Source organism: Rhinichthys klamathensis, unplaced genomic scaffold (genome assembly GCF_029890125.1).
Source record: "Rhinichthys klamathensis goyatoka isolate OS25496 unplaced genomic scaffold, OSU_Roscu_1.1 h1tg000053l_1, whole genome shotgun sequence".
Taxonomy (NCBI): domain Eukaryota; kingdom Metazoa; phylum Chordata; class Actinopteri; order Cypriniformes; family Leuciscidae; genus Rhinichthys; species Rhinichthys klamathensis.
In genome coordinates this window covers 3,332,648-3,346,311 of record NW_026606598.1, presented here as the reverse complement: position 1 = coordinate 3,346,311, position 13,664 = coordinate 3,332,648, and the positions used below count along the sequence as shown (strand labels likewise).

General features: G+C 36.6%; 1 protein-coding gene across 1 annotated transcript in view; it reads left to right on the top strand.

Annotated features, from left to right (window-relative positions):
* The window catches only part of si:ch211-250c4.3 (uncharacterized protein LOC100535981 homolog), a 29,284-nt gene extending 17,462 nt beyond the window's left edge, over positions 1-11,822 (top strand). The window contains exons 3-8 of the mRNA XM_056248216.1: positions 599-763; positions 6,307-6,475; positions 6,999-7,126; positions 7,953-8,074; positions 10,450-10,553; positions 11,643-11,822. Coding sequence (XP_056104191.1) covers positions 599-763; positions 6,307-6,475; positions 6,999-7,126; positions 7,953-8,074; positions 10,450-10,543 — 678 coding nt within the window. The 3' untranslated portion in view covers positions 10,544-10,553; positions 11,643-11,822. The remainder of the gene's footprint in view (positions 1-598; positions 764-6,306; positions 6,476-6,998; positions 7,127-7,952; positions 8,075-10,449; positions 10,554-11,642) is intronic.
* Positions 11,823-13,664: the final 1,842 nt, after the last annotated feature.

Below are 13,664 nucleotides of genomic sequence, written 5' to 3'. Positions count from 1 at the left end.
TAGAGTTGTCTAATGATAGCTTGTCTCCAGGAATGTGTCAATTTGTTTAATGAAATGCAGTGGGCTAGTTGGGAAACTCTATTTAAGACCATCTTGTTCGTCTAAACGTGTTTCCAGAGCTATGATAAATCCTGTTAACGATTCCACTGAGATAGTAAAAATACTTTTAGTGTTAAATAATGGTTGGAGATCATGGTGCTTATGTCATCAGTTTAAGACCCTCTGGTTCACCTGAACACATGCAGTCGTGCTCCTGGAATGATCTTTATCAGTTACTGTGGGAACCTTTGCTTTGCTCTGCGCTCATTAGCCCATCAAATGAGCCATCGGCTTTCAAACAATAGGATACAGTTCACACTGTTCTTGTTGACTTATTTAACAAAAGTTGCTTAACCCCCTATAGTGTACATAAACATCTCGGGTAATCCCCTTATTTAGAGCCTACCTATTGTCCAGAGAGGGGTGGGGGGTCCTTACCTAAGGGAACAGTCCCAGCCAGCGTGAATAACCCCCATTTTTACATTGTTTTATGCAAATTGAAATAAAATTAGCAGTTAACCGTAATGATTTTTCTCTCTGTCTCTGTCTTGACAACCAGGTGAACCAGGCCAATCAGTCCAACCCACTGGGCTCTGGACTGGGGTACCTAGAGCACATCTGCCAACTTATAGAGAAGATCGGTCAGCTACAGGAACACAACCTCCGACTACAGAAACAGATCTGTGGCCTGCAGAAGGATGGCCGAGTAATCAAGACTAAAGAGGTATCAATCTGCCAGCATTCATCTTTATAAGCTTGGCCCAAAGAATAAAAAAGTGTAGATCAAGTTTTGAAAACACATCATACTTCTCAATTTGAAACTGGTTAAAGACATTGCTGTAGGTCTGGGTTTGAAAGATGACGTCTTGGAATTATAATTTGTTGTGGGTCAAACCCCCATATTGATGCCTGGGGCAAAGGATTATTGATTCATGCTGTGTCAATGTAAATCCAGCTGTTTGGAGTGGGGTTTAGGGGGTTTTCAGTCATGACGGATAAAAGTGTATTTAATAAACAGAGCTGCTGGGTTCAGCCCTTTTCGACCCGCACACAGATAGGGTATTCGTTTCAAAGGACCTGATGTCCCCTCACATGGATTTCATTTGTTTTTATGCGTCCCATGTTGACATTATTCAGGACGAAAGTCTTTTCCTGTGCCTTTGTTTAGTGGGTCATTGAGAGAAGCTCACTCAGTCATGAAATGCGTTTTGTTTGATGAAAGGCCTGATTGAAAAGCAGATGAGCATTGATATATACCTAACAAAAATAAATTTGCTAAACAAAATATGGTTAAAAAATGGTAAACAGAAAGGTTTATGTCAGGTCACACTTTAGATCAGGGTCCAATTCTCACTATTAACCAATTATTAACTATGACTTTTACCTCAATAAACTCCTTAGTACTGCTTATTAATAGTTAAGGTAGTTGTTAAGTTTAGGTATTGGGTATAGGATTATGGATGTAGAATATGGTCATGCAGAATAAGGCATTAATATGTGGTTTATAAGTACTAAACATCAACTATCGTAGTAATATGCATGCTAGTTAATAGTGAGAATTGGACCCGAAACTAAAGTGTTACCTTATGTCATTTAGCAGTTATTTACTGCAAAATACCAACATGTGAATGCATTCTGGTAAATCATAAAGCTGTTCAGATTCAATTAAGTTAACAATGTGGAACCCATAAAAATCTGAACTCAGCAAACGTGCTTGAACAAGAACAAGAGTGCATCTGGCTTGAATGTTATCAGCCAAAAGCCACAGGAAAAACATAACACTTTTACAACGTTTTGTATAAAGTTATGGATGTTTTTCTAACATGTTGGCCTTTGTTTTTCCCTTTGGATTTGTACCTCTCCTGAATTAGTAACACAACTCCAAAATATTGAGACCAGGAAGGGAGCTTGTCTTTGTTGAATGCGGATGCAAGTTAGAAAGCTGGACGCAACCCCCAGAAATGGGATAAAGCCTATATTAACTCTTTCCCCACCAGCATTTTTTAAAAACTTTTACGAGACCCCCAGAATATTTTGTTTAATGAAAATCTGAACATTCTATAAATCAAAAGAAAGAAAAGAGCCTTTGCTTTAAAATATTCTAACTTAATGCATTCTTTTTCATAAAATAAGTTTCATACAAAAAGCAACATTTTGACAACAAAAAGCTGTCCGTATCGGATTCAGAATGATGATCAAACATAGATGGAGTAGATAGCTTCCATCAACACACCCAAAGCTTACACATACCCCTTCATGGGTCAACATTTAATTCGGTAACGTTAGGCAGTTTTGATTTATATGTGGTTTAATGTTTGATGATCGAGTTAGTTAGTTCAAATTTATTTTATTTTTTTATAATAATTTAATAATTTAATTTAATAACTTTTTAATTCTTTTAATAAAAGTGACATTGACAAAATCTAGGAAATCCTTGTGGGCCCTAATGCTCAAAAGAATTAATTGGTTTGAATAAGGTAAACCTAAATTAAACCTATTTTCCAGCATGCTTTGCCATGACACTCGTAGTCGTAAGGGAGAGTAAATGCTCAAATTAAGTGTTATATGTTTTTTTTGTGCAAGATTAATTTTAAGTGGGTGATTAAGTAGTGTTTCATATTTTGCTGTAATTTAGACGTTTCTGTTTTGTTCTATATGGTTTTTATTTCAAGTTAAGAGCCATTAAAATGTATAAGTACAAAATAAAAATCAGCCAGTTCTACTTACCTAAACTATGTTACCTAAACTCAGTTACATCAAACTTTTTGAGTTTTGCCAACTTATTCGGGTTGACAGAGGGGGCATTAGCCCAAGCAAGCCCAGGCTTAGTACCACCACAGATAAGCAATGCTTTACCATATAACAGTACAAATATGGATTGCCGGGAAATTCCGCATATGGCAGGGAAAGAGTTCAAAGGAAAAGAATTGAAAATGTCCCAAATGTATTAATGACATTCATTTATTTAGCTAATTATGTATTTTTAAATATTTTTAAAATAAAATCAGTAAATCACGGTATATCAAATCCTGTACAATACACAAATTTGTGTTTGCTTATTGCAGCAGCCATTGAAACTGCTATAGGTTGAGAGAATACTTTCATTGTTGTGGCAGGTTTCAATATCACTCGGTGTTCTTGCTTTTTTCAAATACTGTACGTGATGGAGGATAAAACCCATTTTTATAATTCCTGAAATTTGCTAACGTATTTAATATACCTTCCCCTTTGCCAGTCCTTCACCCCAGTCTCTTCTCTCTAGTCCTTTGCTTACCGACTAAAAGGCTGTGACAGTATATTGTGTAGACGTCTTCCTGACCTCTGGATGCTGTGCTGTTGGATGAGAACAGTTTTGTTCATGGTTTTTCAGAGAGTCAACTCTAAACTGGCTCTGTCAGGTCGGGCCCTGGGGCCAGAAAAGACTTTACATGGTCACAGTGAGTGAGCTCAGTGGGGGCCTGCTCTTTCAAAGAAAGCACGAGAGAATGAGGGGCAAAAGAAAGGAGGACATTTTAAAAATGTTCTTTTTTACAGAAACCATGCATGCGTGCTTACATGAAATATTTTTGCCTTATTTTAGGTTTGGGAATCACGTTTTCTTAGAACTGGTTCCATTTATTTAACTGGTCGAAAGACTAAAAGATCCAACACGACTATTTTGATTTGTTGCAACTTCGTATGAATCCATAAAAAACGCATGCACGTTTTTGTACGATATGCTCTCATCCCACTGAGGGGTATAGGTTCAGGGATGGAGCTTCATAATTTTTTCATACAAATTATACATTTTCACACAAATCCAATCCATTTTTCCCAGTGAGATCGGGGGAAGATTTGAGTGTTTGTACGCTAAAATCCACGTCAACGTTCATATTTATAAAAATGATGGGTCTTTGATGTGGAAAAGTGCTTAGTGCCACGTCAGGGTCTAAGCAGACGTACACACTGTTCCTTGTGGCAGAGAGTACTGCAGGTATTTGGAAATCTAGGAAATCTAAGCAAATAAATGTCCAAATCTAAGCAATTCTTGCTGCTCACCATTCTCAAATAAAGGATTTGGACGTTGACTAGTGCTCTTTTATACGTTAATAACATTAATTAGGGGGCGTTTACAAGACAGAGATCTGAACCATTCAGCTGTGCACATTTGCGATTTATAAATTTCACTTCTAGAGACACATGCAGGTTTTTTCCTCTGAATCACACATAAGCACATTTGATAAATGATCGTAAGATCAAATGTAGGATGTTTGTTTTTGCTCATTTTATAAATTGTTTTTTATAAATCGCAAATGATAGGGCCATTTTATAAAGGCCCCAGGTTGATACAATTTAAACTTATGAATTATCTCTTTGAATCAGTCAAACAACTTGTTCAGTAGTAATAGCAGTGGAATCGTCAAGGAATCAAAAATGTTCAGTTGAATGTCAATTGTCAAATTCTTTATTCCTTAAAATTCCAAGGAGAAAAAGTGTGGCACATGAATAGTTTATGGACCACACGGCGTGGTGGTCTCCCTGGGTCTTCGATTCCCTGGGCTGTGTCTTTGGAGAACAAGCAACAGGCAGCAACATGCTGTTTCACACATCAAAAGGGAGGGAAACTCCTGAAACGTGCCTCAGTCTCCACTATAATGGACCAAGCTGTCTCGCCAGTCTCCTCTCTGGCTGTTTTACCCACCTACCCCTAAACCCACACAGGATGCTTTCATCTGTACTCATAAAAAGCATTCAGGACTCAAACAATATGCAGTTACCACCATTGTAGTGTCCTCTTACTCTCTTGTTAGTCCTACATGTTGATCTCTTCAGTTATCAGCCGTGACCAATCCGATCAAAAGATATGTTGAAGGATCTGGTGTTTTGGTTTATGGGACATTTAAGGTGAATTCTTTCATCTTCAGTCCATGTTCAATGCTCATGCTTCTTTCTTCTCAAATACATCAAAAGATCTTTATGATGCATTGATACTTACAGAGGAAGAAGTGTTCAGTGTTTAGCATGTCTTTGCTCTCTGTGCCAACAACAAAATCCTTAGCAAACGGATCCACCATAGCACCCTCACCTCATCAATCAGAAAGCGTTTACCATGCAAATACAGATATAATGGAAACAATAGGATAATCTTGGGTAAACAGATTTTGGGAAACATCTTATCACTTACACAGAACACTGTCATGTGAATTATTTAGAGGCTAAAAACTCAAACTCTTTTTTTCTAAAAAGCGAAGGTTCTTATATTTCGAATATTGTGTATTCATTTGCATAAGTCATATCTACTTCACTGCACATCTGGTTTGGAAAAGAATGTGTAATTTTAAGAAAAATTGGTGGAAATGACACCAGCAGATTTCAGCTGTTGAGGTGGTCCAAATGATGATGTGGGATACATGAGGAAAATGCTTAAAATAGTGATAAAGACATATACCAAAGGAAAAGCAAAATCAGGGTCATTTTGATTTTGTCTCATGATTTAACTGTTGAGAGTGAATTTGAACTGTAGAGCAAATGGAGACTTTTTCTTCTCAATATGAACTTTAAACTTTCTCATCAAATTCTTTCAAGACCTAATTACCCGAGCTCTTATCTTCATTCATTTTATAGCTCTGTACACAGAATGTGTAATAGAAAAAAAGAGACACAAGTGAAGATGACTTTCTCATAAGATATTTTAGAAGTAAACCTTGATATTTACAATATGAAATATTTTAAATATCAAGATATGAAAAAAGAGTACCGGTAACCTTTAAGAAGTACAGTTTTACTCTTGTCTATCACAGTTGTCATGTAAGATAAAGATAACATCAGATAACGTAGGATTAAAAAATTAACCATATTTTTAATGTAACATTTATGTAGCAGCAAGAAAACCCAAAATATATTGAAATAAAAATCTATTCACATAGATTTTGTCAGTGAATGGACGTGTTTGAGGGCTTCAGTACTTTTACACTTGTATAAATCTGAACCAGATGTCTAATCTACGGGCCAAGTATGTGCTGTCATCCTTAACCCAGGGGTGTGAACATCAACAAATTGAATTTAGATTTCATAAAGTGAACTATTTTGAGCGCTCTTCTATCCCAAATGACCACATTTTAATTTTGTTTTGGAGCATTTTATCTACACAAAACAAAAGCTTTACAAATCTGGGCATTTACAATGTATGCATATGCATTCATAAATAGATGACTAACAAAATGATTAAATAAAATGGCCTCAATATTATATGTATGAGACAAATTCTCGATTCAAACTCTTTTTCAGGACTTTTTCATACATCACTGCAGCTGTGGAGCAGCCAGCTTGGCCTTCCAAGAGCTCAAGAGACACTTTCACAGTGATCACTACAGCCTAACAGCATCAAGCAGCACGCTGTCTGACCTGACCACAATCCCTGAGGTCACGCGCATCCCCCTCAGGACAGCAGCGAGAGGTCAGTGTGTAAACACACCTGGAGTCCTACATACAGGGATACGATTAATCTGTGTTTACATTGACAAATGCTGATGGTTGGTTTGAAAAAGCCATGGCTGAAAGTTCAAAAATGTTTTGAAGATTGAATATTATAGAAGATTACGTAGATCTTCTATCAAGACAACCCCCTCTAAGTGTCCCGCATATAAACCCTTGCTGTCCACGTAGCACTAAAGTCATGTTTTTCCTGGTTGCTTTCCTTCCATCTCATGTTCCATCAGGTGGGTGGGCGACCAAACATTAGTCTCTGGAGAAATGGGAAATGAACACTTTAGTGATATGTGGAATTTCTGGAATTCCATATAGAGGGAAGAAGCATATCTCAGGGATTCTGGGACTTTTTGTGGGCGGGAAAACAGAGCTAATGTATGTTTCAGTATCACACCCTTCAGAGGACATAGAGTTAAGTCATAGATCACGAATTCATAAGTCATTTCCTCTCATAGAGAGAACTATATACAAGCATGTTTTCTTCTGTACAGATGGTGAGATGGGCTGTCAACCTGCTCTTCCCGTTTGGAAAAGGGGTCTGAATCGAAGAAGCTACACAGAGGGAGAAGCCAAGTACCTGAGTGACAGCGCTGAGGTCCTCTCTGCTCCTCACAGACGGGTGAGGCAGTTGAATTTCAACACACTGACTCACTTTGACAAACACACATCTATCAACACTCAGGGGAAGTGGATTATAGTGAATGTTTGGTCAAGCCTCTTTGTCTCATGCATTGGTTTACTCATTGAATTACAGATTGTGGTAGTTTAGTCAACAGAAAATGAAAATGAATTGCTCAGGAATGGAAGTAGAGCCAGTTGAAACTGTTAGTCACATTAGTGACAATTATTTAGATGACAAAGCATTCCACTTCAGGGATGTGGAAATTATGACATAAGAGGAATAGTTAAAAACAATTGTATATTTCATTAACTGATAAATAATGTTAATATTCCAAAGTACTAAAATCTGTTTTGTAACTTTAAAGAACTTAAAAAAAGCTGGTAAAGAGAAATCCACGATGAATCAAAGTTAATCACAAGTAGCTTTTTCACAAGCTGAAGTAAATACTAATTATATAAAAGGTGCATGGTGTCATATACAAAACACCATCATGGTAACACACAACTCTAAAAGGCTATAATGCAGTAATAATTTAACAACACAAGATGTAACAAAACCTTCATGTATGTAACTGATAACAAAAAAAAAACTAAGAAGAAACATCAAATGTAAAGTGTCACACAGGTAATTCTGGGAATGTCAATTAATGGTTTTCACTGTAAATTACATGACGACTTGTTCTTTTATCACTTCTAAACTGTACATATAACTGTGTAAAATTACATCAAATGTCCCATTTTTCGCCATATATAAAGGAACTCAAAGGTTTTAACCATATAGAATTTTTACTGTTTAAAATAATGTTGTACCTTTGTGTTTCTAGTTGAGTGAGAACTATACTTGGGGAAGAGTGAAGGAACTGGTGAAGAAGACTAAACTGAGGAACCAGAGCAGGCTGGGACTGTCTTCAGGCTCCTTGAAGAGATCATGTCCACAGCTTTACCGGTACTCCATCCCTGTTTTCATAAGAGTTTCGGATCATTAGCACTCAAAACAATAGTCAGATTTGATCTCCCTCTGAAGGCTCATTGAATGTTATTTTATAAATAAATAGAATATATATTATTTCTAAAAGCCTGATCAACATTATTTCACAGACAATTAGTTTTGATATTAAAAATGAATCAGAATGGAAATTAATTCAAGCTTTGCACACTGCCCTATTGTGTTGTTCCCATTTGGACTACAGTAACTTCTAGGAAACTGCATCACAAACACAAGTAGTACTAATGGCTCTGCTCTTTTGATGTTATGACTCACTATGTGTGCAAGATAAGACTCTCATCACAACCAAACGCTGGTAAACTGGGCGTCCTAATCTCGCCTGAATGCTGCCTCCTCTTAAATACCTCAGCACTGGGCTCATGTGGTAGTCGGTGACTAGCACCACGCTGTATGAATGAGCAGAGAGCAGAACACTGATTAGGTATTGGATCTCATTCAGTCCAGTATTATTTGAGTGTTTTTTTAATACTTTTCTAGTATTTTGAATTCTTTTATTTTCATTTAAAGAGAAGTTTAAGTTTGAATGATTTTGTAATGTGCTTTTGTCATTTTTATTAGTTTTGGTAACACTATAAAGCAATATAAACAGCAATATAATGCTTCATGGAAAAAAAAGCGAAGATGACAACAAGGAAGAACAAAAAATAAACATACAGTAAATACAAGTAAGAGTTGGTAGTTAGTCGCCAGCAGCACAGCAGCTCCAGACAAACAATGACCCTCAAACTGTCCTGTTACTACAGCTAACATTACAACAACAGCATATCTTGGTCCTGTGAAACACCAAAACCAATGTTACTCAGTTATGGAGCAAAAACAACAACCTTGGCGTCCGTTTTCAGGTCTTCCCGCTTGGGTCTCTCCAGCGCTGGAAAGCCTTTCTAATATTAACACGGGTCCTAAAGCTCTTGCCTGATCAGAACCCTTCTTTTTCCAGTGATATTCCTCTGACCTTTTCTCTTTTGTAATGTCTCTCAGCCATCTCTCTTTCTACAGTCTTTCTTCAAATCTCCCTCTTGCTCTCTCTCTCTCTTTCAACAGCGTTTCTTATAAATCACTTACTGCACCTTTAATTCATGCTTAACTAATGTACACACGACCCGTCATTCATTAATGGCTGATTAATTGATTAAGTCTTATATTAATTGCTAATAATTAAATGTGCCATCAAAGATTAATTCTCTTCAAACATTTAGTATTAACTAATAGTGAAAATTTGTGTAATTCACAATGGGTCGAAGCCATGTATTTCAACTTTCAGCTGTCTGCAACGGGATACCATGAAGTTCTTCATGAGTCATACATGAACTCAAGATTATCTGTGCATTAGTTAAGCATGAATTAATACATATTAGTGCACCCATATTGTTACCGTTTTACATTTTTCTAATAGGCCTAATCTATTTTTATTTCAGTTTTAGTCGTTTTAATAGGCTACTTAAACTTGAACTTATTTCAATCAGTTGCCAAAGCAAGATTTCTAATTTTCATTTAAGTTTAACTTAATTTCAGCTTTATGTCAACTATGATTTTTCAGTTTGTTAAAAATAACAACCCTGATTCAGTCACTTTCTGTTAGTACATCTATAACTGCATTTTTCACAATATTAATAAATCAGTTTATACTGCGACACTGATTGGTTAACCAAGGTGTTTATTCGTTATCTGCAAGGCTAGAAGCTAGATCCAAGTTTGCTGACCAAATTGCAGCTCTATATCACTTTCTGAACTAATAACAGACACTTCTGTGACGTAAGGAAGAGCGTTTTAGAGACAAATACCTTAAAAATGTCTTTTTCCTCTACAAAAGACATCTTGAATCTCAACTTATTCCAAGTTAGCAGTGATCCAACACACAGGTTGGCACAGACTCAGATGAATAGTTCTAGGGCTGCAGTGTCAGGTTGGAGGTATGCTGGTGGGAGTAGGAGAATTCCCCATGTTGTTCACTCATTAGATGAGATATGGGAGCTATGCTAAACGCACTCTCCTCCCGAGAGTAGATATTTTCTGAGGATCCATATGGACCGGTGATTCATACAATACGCTTACTGTATTTTGACAGTATTTGTTTTTCTCATTTCGTAATATTCAGTGAAAAATTAGGTCCGACTGACTTCCATTAGTTCAGACCAACTTAATGAGGCATTAACATTCTCGCGCTATTTAGAAAAGTTTATTCAAAACATATTTAAAATATTTTAAGTAGTGTCCCAATATTTGCCATGACAAGGAAAGCATGCTTGAAATTCAATCAAATGACTGCAAATTTGATACGATTAAGATTGCTAAAATGGTTTCAATCTTCCTCACAGCCCAGATGTGATGTCAGCAGAGCGCCCCAGGACAAACAGAAACTCCATGATCGCTTTGGGCCATCAGAAACTGGACTATCTGTGGCCACAGTAGTATTGATCAGGTAGGCCAAAAACACATCATTTGCCAATTCCTAGTGCAATAACTATGAACATGAAGATCAAAAACTGACAATTTAATAATAACACTTTTGATTAGTAAATAGACAAAATTTACCTTGAAGGCACCGCAAGTCAATTTGGATAAAAGTGTCTGCGAAATTCATACATGTAAATGTAAAATATAGCTGCCAGCAGCAAAATTGTGGCCAAGCACATTAATGGCACTGAGTACATTGCATTCTTCGGAAAAAATGTACGATTTTAATGCCAATTATTGCAAATGTTATCATTTTACCTTAAATAGTTGAGCAAAACATTTAAATAGACATCATTTATGACATTCCAAACCCAAAATACTACCATCTTCTGAACACAAATGAAGATATTTTCTATATTTTGTAGTATAAGTGGTTGAATCCAAGTCTTCTTAAAAACATTTATATGATGCTTTAATTTTACAGATTTAATTTAGGCTTTTATTCACATATAAACACCGATCAGCACACGTACATAGAGCACATCAAATATGATAAATGGCATTTGAACAAATCTCACTGGTTTAATGGATGAACTATCCCTTTAAATTAGTCATTAGAGGCAGTTTTCTATCAAGCGTTGCAGAGATATTGCACTGTTGATTTCATTCCACTCTTACTTTTTTCAGCTTGGTGAGAGTTCAAATGACTGGGTCACAAAATTTGAGTAGTTGTAAAAAACTAAACAAAAAAGTTAACAAAAGGAACCTAAAGGTCCGAATTGGTCCCAAGTTGCTCATACTATTCACCTTAATTAGTGAACCAAATTTCACAACTTTTCATCATACAGTTGTATATGGTCTGTCATGGACTCCCATAGCAGAGGAAGAAGAAATAGAGGTCAGAACAGAAACAATATAAAACAGAAACAACAAAGTGTTGGTCCCCAGTGATGTCCAGTGTGCAGAGGAGGGTTTGTGTTCCAGGTCAGTTGTTGTTTTAGCACTGTTTGGACAGTAAGGCTCTATCTCTCGGCAGTGTTGTTTCAGTACAACTGATATCACGCACACAGTGAATGAGCAGCATGTTAACTCTCAGCTTTTGTTTTCTCATCAGACATTGAGCAGATGGCCGGCGATGGGGCAGCTTTTCCAAAAAGCAAAAGGACAAAGTGATGTTTTTTTGCAGTTTGCAGATGGTTATTCCAGACTGAGGAACAAAATGGGAGAGAATGCACAAGAAAAAGACGAACAGGATTTGAATAATGAGAGAAAAATACTGGTATTGTGTGTACTGTTTATATGTTAATGCAAGTGTTAAGTTGTTGATGGAACCTGTTGATGGAGCTTGTTTGAGTGACGTGACATTTCTATAAAGCACTCATTAGATTTGTCAGCTAATGAGGTACTATTAAAGACTATATAAACGTGGAAAGATGCTTTACAGAAAGCGATTTTCCAAAAAATGGAATTACAGTAAATTCTTAAATATAGTCTAATGTAAATTTCTGTCTGGGACAATTTACCAGACACTGTCCTAATTGTAAAATACTTGAAATACACCCAAAGTATAACAAATGTTGAACACGCATGCTATAAATTTATATACATTCTTTTGTACCACAATTATAAGAATTGCCATGTGTAAGTGTGTATATACAGACATAACAAATATGCATGTATGTATCCATGATGCATGGATCATACAGTATGTGTGGATGAGAGTGGAAGAGGGGCGCTCCCACATGTGAATTCCTCCATCTACAGACATATATCAATGTGATGACGGGGCTTATGATAACATGTAAATGACTTATGGCAGTTCTGTACGCTGCTCGCCTGTCTGATGTTATATAATGTGTGCGGCCTTTCGCCTCCCTAAAAACGAAGCAATGCCCAGAGTATGAACCTGAAATTTCATCCTAAACTATGAATTAACAAGTGCTTCCTATGTGCCAACCAAATTTCAGTCCAAAGACATAAATGGTTAATTAAACCGAATAAAATGTAATATACAGTGAACTAACCAAACCGAGCTGGATTAAAGCAGTATTCCATACTGTAAATCATACTGTCACATCAGAAACCCAAAACGTTATGCCCAGTCATAGTGAGTTAATGTAAGTTAGATAAGTGCTGCTAATCATAAACGCCAGAAGAACTAATGACAGTAAAAATGTAAAAAAGTTTGAAAATGGCTAAAATAAATAGATAAAATACAATAAAAAAAAGTTGGAAAACTTTACTAAAGTTATTAGTGGACCTCAGGGACAATAATGAAATAAAAAAGTTATGAAGAGTGCAACAGTGCCCACCGTCTTTTTTAGCTGCGCTGGTTCTGGAAGATTTTTTTGTCCCCACTCATTTTTCCCATAGGGATTTTGTCTTTGTTAAAGAGTTATATGCCAGGAACCAAGACAATCAGCTACGAGCTGAATCACAACACTACAAACTTTGATTTTAAGCATTTACATTTATTCATTTTGCTGACGCTTTTATCCAAAGCGACTTACAATTGCTATATATGTCAGAGGTCGCACGCCTCTGGAGCAACTAGGGGTTAAGTGTCTTGCTCAGGGACACATTGGTGTCACACAGTGGATTCGAACCCGGGTCTCTCACACCAAAGGCATGTGTCTTATCCACTGCGCCATAACCACCCCCAAAAAAACGTTTTTGAAAATCGGACAAAAAGACAAAGGTACAAGACTGTGTACTTAAAGGAGTAGTTCACTTTTAAAAAAAACTTTTGCTGATAATTTACTCACCCCCATGTCATCCAAGTTGTCCATGTCTTTCTTTCTTCAGTTGAAAAGAAATTAAGGTTTTTGATGAAAACATTCCAGGATTTTTCTCCATATAATGCACTTTACTGGGCACCAAACGGTCCAAGGTCCAAAAGACAGTTTCAGTGCAACCTGCAAACTGTTCAAAGGGCTTTAAATGACACCAGACGATGAATAAGGGTCTTATCAAGCGAAACGATCGCTCATTTAAAAAATAAATAACAAAGTTTAAGTTTTATAAGCTCACATGCCCGCCTTGCTCTGTTCTGTGTAACTCTCCTGTTCGAACTCGTTCATCAAAATGAACAAATCTTTTTTCGAGTCATTTGATTCATTTAACGACCGAAAAAGAT